This window comes from Felis catus, chromosome B1 (genome assembly GCF_018350175.1).
Source record: "Felis catus isolate Fca126 chromosome B1, F.catus_Fca126_mat1.0, whole genome shotgun sequence".
Classification (NCBI taxonomy): Eukaryota; Metazoa; Chordata; class Mammalia; order Carnivora; family Felidae; genus Felis; species Felis catus.
Genome location: NC_058371.1, coordinates 163,928,459 through 163,947,071, shown reverse-complemented (window position 1 = coordinate 163,947,071; position 18,613 = coordinate 163,928,459). Strand labels below are relative to the sequence as shown.

The 18,613-nt window shown below is 44.1% G+C and overlaps 1 protein-coding gene across 3 annotated transcripts; it reads right to left on the bottom strand.

Moving 5' to 3' along the window:
- Window positions 1-966: 966 nt before the first annotated feature.
- Window positions 967-16,519, bottom strand: OCIAD2 (OCIA domain containing 2). Of its 3 annotated transcripts, none has more exons than XM_045056394.1 (8): window positions 16,337-16,519; window positions 14,081-14,208; window positions 10,069-10,155; window positions 9,680-9,776; window positions 7,980-8,033; window positions 4,617-4,664; window positions 3,314-3,431; window positions 967-1,329 (listed from the first exon to the last, which is right to left on the bottom strand). In XM_045056394.1, the coding sequence occupies exons 2-8, from the start codon at window positions 14,144-14,146 to the stop codon at window positions 1,248-1,250; spliced, it is 552 nt and encodes a 183-aa protein (XP_044912329.1). In that variant the 5' UTR covers window positions 14,147-14,208; window positions 16,337-16,519; the 3' UTR covers window positions 967-1,247. The 3 variants fall into 3 exon arrangements, with proteins under 3 accessions (XP_044912329.1, XP_044912330.1, XP_011280191.1); XM_045056395.1 differs by lacking the exon at window positions 16,337-16,519 and adding an exon at window positions 14,289-14,415; XM_011281889.3 differs by lacking the exon at window positions 10,069-10,155 and having other exon boundaries at window positions 16,337-16,514.
- Between the last annotated feature and the right edge of the window lie 2,094 nt (window positions 16,520-18,613).

Sequence of the window (18,613 nt, the reverse complement as noted above, 5' to 3'; positions counted from 1 at the left end):
TCTGTCTCTCTCACTCTCTCTGCCCCTCCCAACACTTGTACTCTGTCTCTCTCTCAAAAATAAATGAACTTAAAAAAAAAACAAAACTCTCCATGTCATACACTTAAGGTTCATGTAAAAAGAAAATTTCCCAAATATTTTTGATATTTAAAATGAGATATTTCAGATCAATTATTAACTTCTGATGAGATTTTCCTTTTTACACATGGTTTCAAGATGTATTAATACAAACAGGTACACGTATGCACAAGCGTGCACGCACACACACACAAACCAGTAAATAAATGGCGACACATACATAAAGCATTTTCCTGAGAAAATGCGAAGATGCAAATTAAATGTTTATGACGGTCTCAAGACAACTCGCCATAAAATGCAAGGTCTCCAGTGGAAGAGGTTAGCTGGCTGGTTGGTTGGTTGGTTTTTTCATGCAGAAAACCTGGTAGGAGAATAGAAATCCAACTCCTGGGGTTGGATTGGCTGCTTCTGAGCTCCTTATAGCCCCAAAAGTTTATCATTCCGTGAATTAATTCTTCAAGTGATCGTTCCCATAAACAAATTGTTCCTTGGGAGAAGGAGGGACAGTTTGGAAAGTCAAGTTTAAGAACCCAGTTCTTTAGTGCTGACCATGAACATGCTAAACAAGTAACCTAAAGATGATGGGTTCTTCCAAAACTTCACCACACCAATGAGGCACAAAGTCATCTATGTCACTCACTGAAAGGGCAGTGGATTCAAATTCTGACTCTTTCAAGGGAAATATTTTTTATCAACTTAAACATCTTGGTTCCTATATTTTAGAAAGCACTTCTCAAACCTAGAAGACACAGTCCCGTGTTTCTACCTCTAGACACATTGGTTTTCTTTGGGGCATGGCTTCCCAAGTTCCTGAATATTCACTCCCATCCTGTATCCGTGATCTTAAAACCCTGGACAAAAGCAGAGTGAAAGAATGGATGGCCCAAATCAGCGAAGACTTGAGAGCTTTTACTCAGCTGTAAGCAAGTTAAGGAATGCAATGTAATTTCTTTTTTGGTGTGTGAATGCCCCCGACAAGTTCTCAAATCGCAGACAAACATATACTGCTCGCTTCAATTGAGAATCTTCCCCAGAAAGCATGTCAAAAAGAGAGAAGCACAATGTTTCTGTTCCACTATACATATGTTATTTTAAAGTACACTTGAAATTCTAAATGTGTACAAATTCAGAGAGAGGTGTAAGGAACTTCCAAAGCCGTAGAGACAAGTTTAAGAAGCTGAAGGCTGAGAGCTTCCCTTCTCGTGTAATCCGTGCTTGATTTTGCACTCCTCACAGGTAAGCAGGCAGTGCCTAGAATGGAAGCAAAAACAGATGTCTGTGCTTTGTCACTGGTTGGTCTATCTAGTCTTAACCCAGCGTGACTGAGAGGCGTCTTCTATGTGGAAGTTCACTAGCCTAATTTTTTTTTTTTTAATTTATTTTGAGAGAGAGTGTGCAGAGAGGGAGAATCTTAAGCAGGTTCCATGCTCAGCATGGAGCCTGACATGGGGCTCGATCCTATGACCCTGGGATCATGACCTGAGCCAAAAGAGAGTTGGATGCTTAACTGACTGAGCCACCCAGGTGCCCCTCACAAGTTCTAATATTTAAAGGAAAAACAGGAGTTGTCTCTTGGTTTGAGACCACCCCCCAGAATCTCATCCCCCCACAAAGGTCAATAGTGATCTTCACGTCTGATGTTTTCACAGGTTTCATGCTGCCTTTCAGATAGAACCCACTGTGACAAGTCAAGGTCTTGAAAGAAATGGGTTCCTAACACCAAACCTATCAATACTATCATAGAAATAAGTACTATTTACTGGGCCCTCACTGTCATAAGTAATCACTCCTATTCCTTGTAACATGCCACAAAAACAATTCTGATCACCACTTTCCACAGAGGAGGAAACTGAAAATCAGAGAGGGTAAGACACTTGTCCAAGGTTACACAGCTTTGTAAGCGGTAGAACTGGTTTTCACCTGGGTACTCTAACCACCGGGGTAATGTCCTTAACTCCAGAGTCCCGTGGCTGACACCTCGAATGAGAATCGCAATACACGCCAACCTAGAAGGGTTCTGAGAAGTCCCGCTGTAAAGAAACCTGTTCAAATCCGGTGTGACCCCGTGATGGTAGAGGCCATGTCTGCTGATGAAGGTATTCGTTAGAGACCTGCACAATGTCTCGAACACGGTAAGTGCTCAATGTTGAGCAAATGAAACAGGTAATTATTATTGAATAGCAACAGCTCAAAAATTGAGAGTTAAAGAGGTTTTTTTTCAACATAGAGATATGTTAAAAATTGTCTAATATTGTAAGTGGTGAAAAGGCCTTATTTAACTTTTTATAATTATCTTCATTACAATCCCTCAGTCAAAGGGGTGTCTGGGTGGCTCAGTCGGTTGAATATCTGACTCTTGATTTTGGCTCAGGTCACGATCTCATGGTTGTTGAGTTTGAGCCCCACAGTCGTGGGATCAAGCCCCGCGTTGGGTTCCATGCTAAGCATGGAGCCTGCTTGAGATTCTCTCTTTCTCTCTCTCTGCCCCTCTCCACTGCTTGTGCGCACACGTGCTTGCTCTCTCTCTTTTATTTTCTCCAATAAAAATAATAAATAAATGAATAAATAAAAACAGTCCCTCAGCCAAAAAGATTACAAACCTGTTGCAATGACATGGATGGATCTAGAGAGTATTATGCTAAGTGAAATAAGTCAGAAAGACAAATGCCATATGATTTCATTCATATGTGGAATTTTAGAAACAAAACAAGGGGCGCCTGGGTGGCGCAGTCGGTTAAGCGTCCGACTTCAGCCAGGTCACGATCTCGCAGTCCGTGAGTTCGAGCCCTGCATCAGGCTCTGGGCTGATGGCTCAGAGCCTGGAGCCTGTCCGATTCTGTGTCTCCCTCTCTCTCTGCCCCTCCCCCGTTCATGCTCTGTCTCTCTCTGTCCCAAAAATAAATAAATGTTGAAAAAAAAAAATTTAGAAACAAAACAAGTGAGCAAAGGGGAACAAATTAAGAGAGAGAGAGAGAGAGAGAGAGAGACAAATTAAGAAACAGACTCTTAACTATAGAGAACAGTCCGATGGTTACCAGGGGGGAGCTGGGTTGGGGGGGGGCTGGGGGAAGCAGGTGAAGGGGATTAAGAGTACACTTGACATGATGAGCACTGGCTAATACATAGAGCTGTTGAATCACTGTATTGTACCCCTGAAACTAATAGAACACTGTGCATTAATTACTCTGGAATTAAAATTTAAGAACTTAATAAAAATTTTTAAACAGTTACAAACCTGTTATGCCCTGGACCAAAACCAGCCCCACGGAGCTGATCTTCGACGGAATGGAATTTACTCTGGCACACTCGTATGTATGATGCCTTTCCAAGGGCAAATCCCAAGATACCCGCAACTGTAAAAGCAGGTGAGGAAAGATAATTTAAAAGCTCAGCATCGCCTCTATTAATTATCTTCTAGAACTTTCTACATTGACAGTAGTAATTCTTACATGAAAAGTACCGTGATAAATCAACGAACAAAACCTCTGAGAATGAGTCTCCCTATTAAAGAGCAGCATTGGGAAATGGAGGCTTTCTGAGCTCCTCAGTTTTGAGCTGGTGGTGGAAGGGCCAGGATAGAGCCAGCAAAGGTGCTGTCTCTGAGGCAGGCAGCCAGTGGGAGGCCCAGGTGGCAAACAAATGCCTGAGGCCCCAGGGCAGGGAGGGGTGGGCTTTGGGTGGTGGCCGTAGGTGGATTCCAATCCTGGGGCACGAAAGGCCCTTAATTCTCTTGATGGGTTACAGTAGGGGCAGCAGCACTCCATCTTGCCTGCAGGGAAGAGAGCTCACGAGGCAGAGGGAATCTCCTAAGGGAGAAACGTCCAACCTGCTCTTCTTGCTGGGAATGAGGTTTCAGACCCTGAACTGGAACGCGTCCTCTTTGTCCATAACGGGTCTGTGTATGAGTGGAAGAAGATGAAACCCCAAGTTTGTGGGAAATGTATTACTAGAAAGTCTCTGATTTTTAAAAATTATTCATTTGGTAGGTCCATTATAGAAAATATCCTGGGGATGCCTGGGTGGCTCAGTCATGATCTCGCGGTTTGCGAGTTTGACAGCCCAGAGCCTGGAGCCCGCTTCGGATTCTGTGTCTCCCTCTCTCTCTGCTCCTCCCCCACTCATGCTCTGTTTCTCTCTCTCAAAAATAAATAAACATTAAAAAATTAAAAAAAAAAAAAAAAAGAAAATATTTAGAAAAAACCCGGCTAACTAGCCAAAAGAAGAGAATGACAGGCCCTAATGGCTCTATCATCCAGATCATCTGCTTGGTCTCTTCTTGTATGTTGTGCCCATGCCTCTGAGTCCAGGCTTTAACGAGGCCTAAGGTGGAGTCCCTACTGCTCAGTCTTATATCAGAAAGTGTTGAATGAACTAAGAACTTCAAAGCAACAAAAAAACAGACTGATTTTGCAGACAGAGTCAACGCAGGCAGTTTGTTAACCTGACATTCATATCTCCAGTTGCTATAAACATCTTGTTTAAAAAAAAAAAAAAAAAGAATCTTTTTAGGGTTTGTTTTTTTAACTTCTATAACTTACGTGCAACTTTGGGCAATGATCCAAATCTTGGATTAGATGCTAAATAACCTAAGAAGTAATATATAAATACATTATTATTACATTTTATACCTTATTTAAATTTATAAAATGTAAATAAACCTTTAAAGTAAATCTTGATATACACAGATTCTTAAAGAGATGATTTTTTAAAAGTTATAAGTCAATTCTTAATTGAACTTAACTCTCAACCATTTTTAGCAAGTAGCAAAGTATTAGTAGCTTTAATGTACAGAAAAAGAACATGAAACAGACCATTTAAGACTAATTTAAATATATTAAGGGGGGGGCGCCTGGCTGGCACAATCCGCAGAGAATGCAACTCTAGATCTTGGCGTTCTACGTTCAACCCCCACATGGGGTGTAGAGATTACTTAAATAAAATTAAAAAAAAAATGGTATCAACGCAAAGAGGGGGCTAACAATCTAGTTCCAAGCAATTAGGCATAGTCCCCTCCCCTTTTTAAGTAACTCAACACAAAGTCTCAGTTTAGAGATTCACAGTATATGTATCATAATTTTAAAATGAAAACAATAAAACCTATGGAAGGCAGAGTAATGGTCTCCTAAAGATGTCCACATCCCAATCCCTGGGAACTATGAAGAAAATGGGATTAAGGTTGCTAATCGAGTAATTTTAAAATAGGAAGATTATCCTGGATTATCTGGGTGGACCCAATGTAATCAAGATGCAATCATCTTGAGGGCCACCTGGGTGGCTCAGTCGGTTAAGTGCTGACTTTGGCTCAGGTCATGATCTCGTGGTTTGTGAGTTCGAGCCCCGCATTGGGTTCTGTGCTGACAGCTCAGAGCCTGGGGCCTGCTTCAGATTCTGTGTCTCCCTCTTTCCCTGCCCCTCCCCCGCTTATGCTCTGTCTCTCAAAAATGAAATAAACATTAAAAACATTAAAAAAAAAAAAGATGTAATCATCTTGAATATGGAAGAGAGATTCAGAGACATATCATGGCAGTATGAGAAGATCTTGCCTCAGTGTTGCTGACTTCACAGACAGAGGAAGGGGCCATGAGCCAGAGAATGTGGGTGGTCTCTAGAAGCTGGAAAGGGAAAGGAAGCCCCATACGCCCCTCACCCCCCCCCCCCCCCCCCAGGAATGCAGCATTGCCAACACTTTGATTTCAGCCCAGTGAGACCCATTTTGGACTTTTGACCTCTGAAACCCCGAGATAAGCAATTTGTATTGTTTTAAGCCACCATATTTGTGGTAATTTATTATAGCAGCCATGGAAAATTAATATACAAACCTGGAAAGGTATATCTGTACACATGCAGAACACTGTAGATTTTAAGCAGTTTAATATTTATAAAACATAACCCCTATAGATGTCATGGCCGTATTTTTTTGTTGTCAGAAGTGGTCTGATGAAGGCTTGTTACTGATTGATGAATACATTTCTATAAAAAGGCTACCTTGAAGTTATAAAAATGAAATTATATTTAACAAATCACCTTTAAAGACAAGAATAATATTGAGTGAAATGGGATTCTCCTGGATATGTGACATATGTGGTCTCTGACACCCCAAAAGGAACTAGAACATTTTCCCTCATGTTTGCTGGGTACAAATAGTCTTTTAAAAATCCTGGTAATTGGGGCACCTGAGTGGCTCAGTCAGTTAAGCGTCCCACTTGATCTCAGCTCAGGTCTTGATCTCAGGCTTATGAGTTCAAGCCCGCATTGCACTCTGTGCTGCGCATGGAGCCTACTTTAAAAAAAAAAAAAAAAAATCCTGGTAATCAGCAGTGTTTAGTATAGTGGTCTTCAACAAGGCCAGGTACCTTCTTGTTATCTGGGGACCAAGCAATGTCTATGGAGGCTCTGGTGAGATGGAGAGAGAAGAAAGAAGAGAGCGAGAAAGGGAGAACAGACAGGAAAAGTGGAAACCTCTAAGAGGCAGGAAGAGGTTATGTGGGGAGGTGCTGGGCGGCTGCTAGTTCTCTCGATCTGTTGCTCAGATTAGACAGGGTCCCTTCCTTAGGCAGATGTAGCCTCTTGCATGCAGCCTCTTGCCATGAGGAATGGCGTGATGGACCGAGTTCGGGTGGATTTCAGTGTGACTTACCTCCTTGGAGCACAGCTGGGCGGGAAACAATCTGTCTAACCATACCTGGAGACCCTGGGAGACACAGGGACTCTGGCACAGAGAAAGCCGCTGCCTCAGTATCCTGTGGCTGCTGTAACAACTCACCACAAACTCAGTGGTTTAAAGCAACACAAATTTGTTACCTTATAGTTCTGGAGCTCAGAGGCTCAAAATGGGTCTCACTGGGTGGCAGACCATTTGGGCAGCTACACCAAAATATGGCAGACTGGGTGGCTTAGCAACAGAAGAAATTTATTTCTCACAGTTCTGGAGGCTGAAGTCCAAGATCAGGTGCCAGCATGGTTGGGTGAGGGCCCTCTTCGGGGTTGCAGACTTCCTGTTGCATCATTATGTGATGAAAGGGGCCCCCCCGGGGAGCTCTGTGGGATCTCTTTTACAAGGGCACTAATCCCTTCATGATGGCTCCACCCCTGCCCAAGGCCCCCTTCCTAATACCATCACACTGGGCCTTAGGAGTTCAACAAGTGAATTTGGGGTGACACAAATATTCAGACCACAGCACTGGGCTAAAATCAAGATAGTAGTAGGGCCGCATTCCTTTCTGGAAGTTCTAGAGTTTCTCTCTCGTTTCCAGCTTCCAGAGGCCAGCCACATCCCAGACTCCTGAACCCCTCCTCCGTCTTCATAGCCAACAGTGTGGAACTGAGCCTTTCTGGTGCTGCCATCCCCCTGGTTCCGTCTTCTCATCCACCCTTGCATTTTTAATGACCCTTTGATTACACTGGGCCCATGTAGATAATGCAGAAAAATCTATTTAAAAAAATTTTTTTTAATGTTTATTTTTGAGAGAGAGAGAGGGAGACACAGAATATGAAGCAGGCTCCAGGTCTGAGCTGTCAGCACAGAGTCCGACGCGGGGCTCAAACCAACAAACCGCGAAATCATGACCTGAACCGAAGTCGGATACTTAACGGACTGAGCCACCCAGGCGCCCCAATAATCTCTCTATTTTAAGGTCAGCTGATGAACAGCTTTAATTCGTCTGCAACTTTAATTTCCCTTTGCCACGCAACTTAATATAGCCACTCCTTCTGGAGATTAGGACATCTTCGGGAGAGGGGGTGCTTAGGCTGCATACATAAATCTATGCATACATAAATGCATACATTTATGCATACATAAATCTTCCACCAAAAAACAAATGCCAAGTGCCAAGAAGCTGCCAGGAGCATCACTGAAACCTGGGCTCTCAAGTCGAACAATAACTGATTCTGAATCTTACCGTGGTGGACTAGTCCTTGGGTGGCGAGCATGCTCACAAGAGAAAAAGGCAGAGCTGCAAAAGAAAGATGCGGTTCAATATCGCTAGTTTAAAACTTGGCACCTCACCCAGAAGTCAGGGGAAATTAGCCTGTGTTTTCTTCTCTTATCTACCTTGGCAACGAGGTGTTAGTCATTTGTTATTTTACTTATTCAACAAGTATTTATTAAGCACGCGTGAAGAATTTTCTTGAGATCTGTCCCAGTCACTCAGCCGGGAGGCACAGCATTACCATGACAAAACCTAGCCCCGTGCCACTCCAGCTCTGACACCCGCCTTTAGGGACCGCCCACCACGCACCAGATGCTGAGCACCACAGACGACAGGTATCTTAGTGAGAGTGCACACTTAGCCGTTGAATCTGGGAGTCGCCTTTAGCTGTCTTTTGAAAATTTCAATCCTACATTAAAGTTAAAAAACAATACACTAAACTCCGGCATACCTGATCTAGGACCGTTCCCAGCTTTTGTCTCAGAGGATATTTTGGATATGTCACAATTTGGATATGTCTATGTTCTGAAGATTATGAGATTATCACATTCATGTTAAACATGGGCGGTGCTGAGCTATGATTTTTAAAACAGGCAAGTTAGTCTGGCAAAGGCAGTATCTAGTTCTATCAAAACGCAACACTTCTTCCAAGAGCAGAGAGCACTGATCAACATCCAGCTCCTCCCAGCAAGAGAAAAATCAAATAGCAACCAATGTTTCCACTCATATCTACCTGATGGGAGACAAATGGGTCATACTGAAATGTTAATCTACTAGTGCTTACTTAAATTACTTATTCATAGGTTGTAAAAAACAAAAAACAAACAAAAAAAAACCTTGTGAATATCTAGGAGCACGATCAAGAATCATAAAATATAATAAATATCAAGTTCTAAAGTATTGCTTCCAATTCCAAAACAATTGATATTGAACTTGAATGATTTGAGAAATGAAAAAATGTGTATTTCAAAGTATAAATTATCCCAATGCTGCAAAACACTGGGACTAAATCTATGGGCTCTATTACGACATTTTCAAATGACAAATCATGAATTTTTTAAATTGGAAGAGACCTTAATGCGCAGCATGAATTCACACCCTCGCCTTATATAAGACAGGCCCAGCAAGAGGAAGTAAGTGAATCAGCAGAAAAGGTTATTTCAGAGACATTGTAAGAGAATTATTATTAACGGAATGTTGCCACTTTTTACTCGTATCACAAAAATTTTAATGTTTATTTATTTATTCTTATTCCACAAATATTTAATAGGCAATTTCTATATGTGTAGCGCTGTGCTTGGCTCTGGGATGAAGCAATGAACCTGACATTATTTCCGAACTCAATGAAAGTTCATGTAGTGAAATGTAGGAGGGTCAAATCTTTCCAGAAATTCTAAATAACACTCTTGGCACACGTCCTTAGTCACACGGAGGAAAGTATCACTTCTTGCTAAGTGAGGGAAGGTGTTCCTACATCAGGTATGACCTCTGCACTTAAAAGGGCTTCAATATGGATTTAGAATTGAAACAGCCACTGATATTTAAAGTTCTTCAGGGAATTATGCAGTCTCTGCTCAAAAGGGACTCGTTTACCATAATTCTACTGTGATATTTGGGCAGTTTATTGCAACAAATATGGTGTTAGCAAAGATTAAGAGGGGTTCAATTACCTCTCTTCCAGAAGCTTTCTTCTTGACACTCTCGGATAATCTTTGAAATCTCTCCTCTGTGGATGTGCAGTTTTGATTTTGGACAAAATAATAGACTCTGCAAGGAAAGTTATGTGGTGAGTTGACTGAAATCATTAGAAACGCATCTGCTGTTTTCTCTAGAGGAGGGCAGGGAGGTCTCTTCACTCAGGTCACACAGCGTGTGTCCTGTGTGGCTGCCAGCAGAGTAATGACCAGTCTCAGCCAGTGCCTTCCAACTGGGAACGCTGGGTGGGTTTAGGCAAGGAAAGCATCCCAGCTGCAGAAGCAGAGTGACTCATGGACCCGCGAGTATGGAGCAGATATCTGGTCACAATGAATCACTGTCGAGGCCACATTTTCTTTCTTACCCCCAGCTTCCGTCCATGCGGCTCATCCTGCCTGCAATGCTCCTCACTCCCTTTGCCTGCCTGGTGTCCTTGAGACCCAGTTGCCTCCTGGGTGAAGAAGAGATTTCCCCCAAAGCACAATGTTTCCATCTCTGGGATCCCATTCAGGGCAGTGTACTACAAGTTAGCTATTTATAGATCTGCATTCCAATTCATCTGTTTATATTTCTGTATGCATTTTTAGGCTAAGAACTCGCCAACAAACAACTTTTTGTCATCATACTCTATCTTAACAGGTTTCTTTTTTACACATTCATAAGTGGTCTGCACGTAATTTCTGATGGGATGACCAACATGGTTGAAATGATCACTTTTACTAGATCTATTCTTTTTATTATGTTGATATGCTATAATCTGGACTAACTCCCATCATATACCACCCTTCCCCTTTTGTGGGTATATATTACTCACTCTTACTTCCATTCTCTATTCTCATATTCTCCTCTATCACTGCCATTCTGGGGGCTTAATGCCGATCATTTGTTGGTATGCATTGCTGCAAAATGTTCACTGTTATGGGTGCATGCATCTTTTTTTATGCAAATGGAAGTTTTATATATTTAATTGTACTTTAAATGTTAAAAAATATTTTTAATGTTTATTATTTATTTTTGAGAGAGACAGAGGGTGTGCAGGGGAGGGGCAGAGAGAGAGAGAGGGAGACACAGAATCTGAAGCAGGCTCCAGGCTCTGAGCTGTCAGCACAGAGCCCGATGCGGGGCTCGAACCCATGAACCGTGGATCGTGACCTGAGCCAAAGTTGGAAGCTTAACCGCCTGAGCCACCCAAGCGCCCCTTAAAATGTTTTCAACTCAGCTCTATGCTTTTAAGATCCATGCATGTTGCTTACATATCTAGTTCACTGTTCCAACTGCTGGCTGATTCTCCAGGATGCTTCCTGGAGGATGTTTCCTCACCAGGGCATGTCTCCTTACAGTCCCCTGTGAGAATATTTCTCAGATATACCCCTAGAAGTAAAATACAGGGCATGTGTATTCCCGATTTGACAAAGTCTCGCTAGAGTTCTCTCCCCAATGGCTGCATCGTACTTACCCACACCAGCAGTCTTGAACATTCCTCTATGCCTTACAGACCCCACCGAGGGGCCAGTGAAGCGGGACTCTAAGCAGGTTAAAGGACCAAAGCTTGGAATACTTGGCATTATCCAGTTTTCTAAATGTTGACAGTCCAATAGGTATAAATGTTAATATTTTATTCTTATCTGCACTTCTCTGATAACTAATGTGTTTGAGAATCTACATATTCTTCAGCCACAACGCCCTTCTCCTCGAATGTTGGGGCAATCCCTCAACTGAACCTGGGCTGTGCTCTTTTGTTATATGGTAGTTCAATGCTTTTTGATTGTGGTAACACACACATAATACTTACCATTTCAACCATTTTAAAGTAGACAGTCTACGGCACTGAGTCCATCCACAATGTTGGGCAGCCACAACCACTGTCTAGTTCCAGAACTTTTTCATCACCCCCAAAGGAAATTCCATACCCATTAAGGAGCCTCTCCTCATTTCCCGCTCCCTCCAACCCTTGGCTCCCTGGCGATCACTAATCTGCTTTCTGGCTGCACAGATTTGCCCGTTTGGGGTAGTTTTATGTAAGTGGTGTCATACAGTATGTTTCTTTTTGTGGCTCTCTTTTCTCCCTTTGCATGATGTTTTTATGGTTCGTCCATGTTCTAGCACGTGTCAATTAATTCATTCCGTTTTGTGGCTCAATAACATCCCATTGCATGGATATACCACATTTTGTTTCTCCAGTCATCTACTGATAGATATTTGGGTCATTTCTACCTTTAGGCTGTTGTGAACAGAGCTGCTACGAACTGTTTGAACACCTGTTTTCAATTCTTCTGACCCATACGGTAATTCTATGTTTAACTTACTGAGAAACTGCCAAACTGTTTTCCCACCAACAAAGTATGAGAGTCCCCACCTTTCCACATCCTTGCCAACACTTCTCATGTTCTCTTTTGTTTGTTCTTTTCAAATTAGCACGTTAAAATTCTCAATATGAATTATTTCATTAATTTAAGCTAAATAAGCTAAATTGTTTGTTTTAAATTATGGTCATGCTAGTGATTGTGAACAGTACCTCATTGTGGTTTTGATTTGCATTTCCCTAATGACCAATGACGTTGGTCATCTAGTCATTTGCTTGTTGGCCATTCACATATATTCCTTGGAGAAATACCTATTTAAGTCCTTCGCCCATTTTTCTAATTGGGCTGTTTTTCTCTTTGATATTGAGCTGTAAAAGCTCTTTGTATATTGTGGATAATAGACCCTTGCCAAATATGCATTTGAAAATAATTTTTTCCATCCTCTGGGTGGTTCATTCGTTTTTTAAAAAAAATTTTTTAATGTTTATTTTTGAGAGACAGAGAAAGAGACAGAGCGTGAGCGGAGGGTAGGCAGAGAGAGAGGGAGACACAGAATCCAAAGCAGGCTCCAGGCTCTGAGCTGTCAGCACAGAGCCCGACGTGGGGCTTGAACTCACGAACCGTGAGATCATGACCTGAGCTGAAGTCGGAGGCTTAACTAACTGAGCCACCCAGGTGCCCTTCATTCATTTTTTAAAAACAAATTTTATTTAATTTGCTCCTTACTATATTAGTCACACTTGTATCTCCTTGTTTGTGAATTATTTAAGTAGGACCTCTGCCGTTTACCTCTTGGATTTTTCATGTTTTTCTTGAGGTGCAGTTCTTTCACTTTTGAATTTTGCCTTGCTGATTTTGCCAATATTCATTTTTGGACTCTTTGTAGTAGATAACAATGTGGATGACAGCCACCGTTTCTTGAGTACTTTTCCACGGGCCAGGCACTGTGCCAAGCACTTTACATGCATGATGACAGGTGGGAAGACCTCACGGCCCCTATGCCTTCAGAGTTCTATAAACAACTCAAGCAGGTGACCTCTGTCTTCTTTCTCTATAACTCCCCACAGCACAGCACCCGGCTGACGGTGGTCAGGGTGAGTGAGTCATGGGGTGAGAGAGGGAGCTCTTCTCACCCTCCACTTACCTTAGTTCCTCAGCAAGCACTCCTTATCGCAGTGTAAATATCTCCTCTTGGTTCTGCCTATGGGTGCAGCAGGGGTGGGGCACATCTCCCTCCCTCCTTTGTCCCAAACACACACATATGTATGCATCCAGACTCAGGGACCCTGACTGCCACACTTGCTGTGAGTCCTGCAGTCAAGACTGGTGCTCCCGCACAGTCTCCACAGAGGAGTTCTGGTGACCCTTTCCTGTAGAGCCATAAATGTTTCATGGTTCTCTATTTCACAGAGGCAACTCGGGTGTCTAAATTCTTTTCCTTGTGACTGCGTGTCATTTGTCTGTTAACCTCTCCTAAACTTTGCTCCTTAAACATCACCCCCGTTCATAAACTCATTTTAGCTGGGAAAGTTGATGCTGGAGAACAGGAACTCCATTTTCCCATCACAATACTTTCTCTTTGCTTCATTTACGTGTCCCCGAAACATATACTGTTCCTTCTGAACAATTTGAAATATTGTGCCCGTGTTAACACCAGGGTTCTCAATCTGATCGCTAATTTAGTGGTTAAGGAACACCTGTCAGCAGCATAGATTAGTATGATTAGCCCTGGTAACAAAAATGTAAAAGCAGGCATGATGTATCATTCTGTTAGATTCAGTTAAGACTTTTGCTCTGCTAAAGGAAACCTCTTCAGTCCTTGACAGCCTACGTAAGAGTCAGGCTAGATTCTAAACAGGGAAGAATAAAGAAAGGATTTTATAAGTAAAAACTGAAAAGGCTCCTTTTCAAGGAAGCTAGAAAAATAGTTTCCTTCCCCACTCCATTGTCTCTGCGCCCATCCAACAAAGGGCCAGACTGCAAAAAGTAAGATGACTGGCCAAGGATGAGGTCTAAGGAAGGTTCTGGATGAAGTTCCTCTTCAGTTGGCAGACGTCCAAATTAAAAATATACCTGCTTGCTTGGTGGTGGCAAATGGGGGCCTTTATCTTGACTTCCATGAGTAGACACCGAAGCCATGATGACTTTGTCTCTGTTTCTCTTCTAGTTGAGCGTACTCAGCTTATTCGTTGACGCAGAGTCTAAGGAAAGTAGAAGGGAGTCACTATGCCGTGGCTGAATGTTTAAATCAACCTTAAAAACACCCTGAGTATCAACTCACCAATTTGGAAAACTTATTTTCGTTTTGTCATTAGTCTTCATCTCCAGCCACCTGCGAAACTCACATTCTAATGCTTCTTCCCCACCAACGCACACAAATTAACTCACCTAGTGACAGATTAGATTTAGAGTGTAGTGAAATGGCACTATGCACAGTGCTACTACTTAAAAATTGTGTCCTAAAAAAAGTTTCAATTCATTACAAGGTCACTAGGTACGACAAATATTTATGGAGGGCCTACTATGTGCCAGACCAGGGAATACAAAGATGGATAAGACAAATCAGTGCTGAAGAAGCCCCGGGTCTAAAGGGGAAGAAAGACAAGTCAGCAGTTACACAATAGGCAAAGGGCTCCGTTACAGGTACGTACAGGGTACTAAGGAAGGAGAAAGAAAGGTCTATTCTCCCCAGTCAGTTCTGAAGACACCAAAGGCTAAGATTTTTGAGCTTTCAAGGGGTGGGTGGGCTCCAGAGGCAGGAAGACCAGTTTGGAAGGTAATATATTGTCCAGCCAAGGAACTGAAAAGACCTGAACCAAGACCACGTGGAAGGACAGAGATGATAAATCTGAGTTTGGAAATGCTGGATATGGGTGCCTGTGGGTGCATACGTTGGAACTAGCCAGCAGGAATTAGAATATTTGATACTTTGGGTCTGGAGTTACAGACTAGGCATAGGCTGAAAAGATGAATTTGGGAGGTGCCATCGTAAAGATGATGGGTAAAGCAAGAAACATGAATAAAATGATCTACAAAGGGTATTGGAAGATGTGAGCTTTGAGGCCAAGGGAATACCAACAAGAGAAGAAAAACAAAACAAAACAAAACAGGCCAAAGAAATGACTGAGAAGGAATAGTTGATACAGAGGGGTAGGAATTTCTAAAGGAGAGAATGAATTATCAGTATCACATGGCTCAGAAAAGTGATTTGGCAATGTTGGGCATAGTCCAGGTGGACCCCACCCCACTCCTCACCCCAACAATGGCCACTACACTCAATAGCCCTGGATTCTATTTCCCTGCAAAGTAAATATCATACACATTTCAGTTTCCTACTAAAATGCCAGGCATATGAGCCAAGGGGACCCTTAGTTGTACCACGTTTCACCTCAGATAGCTAATGTTATTATAGAGGCAGCATGATGGTACCCTACAGTGAAAAGTCTTGAAATCAGAGACCTGAGTTCAGATCCCGACTCTACTCCTCACTAGCCTTGTGCTTTGAGGCAAGTGATTGAATGTGTCTGTGCCTCAGCATTCTCACCTGTTACGTGGGGGTGATGGATACAGAAAGGGGCTTGAGGGGCTATTGCAAGGATGAGGAAGGAAGACGAGGGAGGAGTCCATAAACCCCAGCTCAGGACCCTGCGCACCGCGGGCGGATGAGCAGTAAAGGGCAAGCTGTCAAGAGTGGCCCTGGGCACTCTATTTCTTGAGGATCTTCAGGAAGCCTTTGCTGACCTAAGGCCAAATTAGATAGTCTTTGCTTAGGCATTGGGCCGCTGCCTCAAATCCGGAAGCAAGGACACCACATCTCAGCTTTGGGGGTCCCCTCAAACCCAGTGAATCATCAGTCCACATCTGAGCAAACCTCCCGGGAGCGTGCTGCCTTCCAGGTGCAGCTCCCGCCACCGTGCCCGGGGCTGGTTTGGGGTCCCTCTGCTTCCCCAGTGCTTGGGGTTGCAGGGGTGCTGGCAGCTGGGCAGTGGGAGGGAGGCCCGCAGCAGCACGAGGAGGGGTGCTAGCTCAGACGGACAGCGGAGGGGGTCGCCGCACTTTCTGGCGGCGGGGGAGGGAAGCCGGAAACAGCCCGCAGGACTCTGCCTCGATCTACACCCTGAGGCCACCTGCACAACCCCAAGCGTCCTACGTTTGCCCGATGTCGGCCGGAGCCCGAGCCAGGAGAGGAGGGGCTGGAAGGGGCGACTCTAGATGTCCCACCCCTGAGGACCCCGGCGGTAAAGCGGCAGAGGAGCGCCCCCCCCCCACCCCTTCCCGCTTCTCGCAGTCCCTCCCGCTGTCGCCCGCGGTCACCCGGGGCGGGCTCACCTGCGTAGGTAGGGACCCGTCGCTGGCCGCGCCTGGGGGCCCGCGGAGCCGAGCCCAGACCGCCTCCTTCCGCGGCCGCAGCTGCAGCGGGACTGCTCCCGCCTCCCGGCGCCGTCCCCGCGCCTCGGCCGCCTCCCCGCCGCCGGGCCCCCGCCTCTTCCCCGAGCTGCCCGCGCCGCTCCTTCCTCCTCTTGCTCCGCCCCTCGGCTCGCACGGCGAGTGCACCCAACCCCCGCCTTTCTCCGCGGTGACGTCAGCGCCCGCTCGCCAGCGCTCCGGCTGAAACGCTGCTCTCGGAGGCTGCCACCCCCTTCCGAGTCTGGACACCTGGTAGGTTCTACCTCCTCGACGTTCAGGGAACTTCTTTCGTTCCAACAATAACTGCAACTACCATCTACCGAACACTCTCCCTAGGCCAGGTGTTCACATGCACTTACAGGCGAGCCTTCCTTCCTTCCTTTTTTTTTGCGGGGGGGGGGGGGGGGGGGGGGAGGGGGTATAATTGACATATACCATTATATTTCAGATGTAAAACCTCATGATTAGATATTTGCGTACATTGTGAAATGATCACACTAAGTCTAGTTGACGTGGCTCACTATACAGTAACCAAAACCAATTCATTTTTCCCCCTTGGGATGAAAACTTTTAAGATCTACTCTCTCGGCAACTTTCAAATAGGCAATGCAGTATTATTAACTGTAGTCACCATGCTGTACATTACACGCCCATGATTTACTTATTTTATAACTGAAGTTTGTACTTTTTGACCCCTTTCGCTCATTTCACCCATCCACGTGGAATCCTTTTTACAACCTTTAGAGCCAGTACTGTCATCTTCATTTTATAGAGTAGGCGGGTGTTGTGCAAGGCCTGGGACTTTGGAGTCAAAGCCAGGTCAGCCTGGCTCCCAAGCCTTCTCTTTCTATTATTCTCTGTCCCTGTGCTCTGGCTACCTGCCACTCCCAACGGCTGACACTGACACTGACACTGAGGGAAAGCTGCCGGGTGCCTTTGTCATCTTTATCACTCACCCCAACCTCCTTATCCTTGTAAGCTGAGCATCTTCCCCTGGGATGCCCAGCACTGGGGCTCAGAGAGTATGTTGACTTAGAAGTCAGGTTGTAAGTCAAGTAGAAGGCCCTCATCATTTCTCACTGTTTCCTACCATCCTGATTGGTCTCTAATGCCTCTGGCTCTCCACAGTCCTCACCCCCTCTCTAGCCCCTCTACCAGCCACCCCTGCCTGCTTTCTATTCTTCTTTCTTCAAGTTGGCGCAGCTCTGCCCACCTGGGGCCTGGCATGGAGCCTCTCCCTAACTGGAGTCCCCACCCCATCAATCCTGTCCTGGTTCGTTCATCCTCATCCTTCTCTGACTTTTCCTCAGAAAGCCTGACTTGACCTCCCATCACACAAAAGTAGGTCTCCCTTCTCTTTCAAAGCAGGATGCCCCCTTGTTTTCTTCCATAGCGCTTATCATGAATTGTTATTATATACTTTTTAAAAAGTTTATTTATTTATTTTGAGAGAGAGAGAGTGGGGGAGAGACAGAGAGAGACAGAGAGAGAATCTCAAGCAGTCTCACTTCCAGAAAGAACTTACCACGGGACTTGATCTCATGACTGTGACATCACGACTTGAGCTGAAATTGAGTCAGTCACTTAACCAGCTAAGCTACCCAGGCACCTCTGTTATTATATACTTACCAGTGAGCTTCTTTTTTTAAAAAAAAAAAACCTGTTTGCTCTGCCTCAGTGTAATCTTCATGAGCTACGAAGAAGATGATATCTGTTTTGTTCATTGTTGGATATTTAGCACCTCAGATATCGAAGGGGCTCAAAAATGGCTGTCGAGTGAATGAATGAAGGAGACTGGGTTCAAAGGCTGTCTGTCAAGATGCTGTTGTTTTGAAGGATCAGTGCTCCCTAGTAGATTCCCCCAGACCACATTACTCTTTGCAATTTACCAGTTTCTTTCCATTCCTTTTTTCCTTTCCAAATGGGAGGGGATATCATTCTTTTTTTTTTTTTTTAAGACTTTGTTAAGTAATCTGTACATCCAACACAGGGCTTGAACCCACAACCCTGGGATCAAGAGTCACCTGCTCTACCAACTGAACCAGCCAGGTACCCCAAGGGCATAGCATTCTATTGTTACTTTTACATTGTGGTACCAGAAATCAGAAATAACCCTCTGCCATTTTCTGGTCTGAAAGGAACAGCTTTCTAACTGATTTTGTTAAAAAAAAAAAAAGAAAAAAAAGAAAAAAACAAACA

Bases quoted from the DNA above. Each gene is read 5' to 3' on its own strand.
- OCIAD2 (XM_045056394.1), bottom strand. From the start codon at position 14,146: ATGGCTTCGGTGTCTACTCATGGAAGTCAAGATAAAGGCCCCCATTTG. The intron at 4,665-7,979 runs GTAAGATTCAGA...ATTACTTCTTAG, and splicing joins CCAAGGACTAGTCCACCACG to GTTATTTAGCATCTAATCCA. The intron at 1,330-3,313 runs GTTTGTAACTGT...CTTCCATTCTAG, and splicing joins TTTGGTCCAGGGCATAACAG to GCACTGCCTGCTTACCTGTG.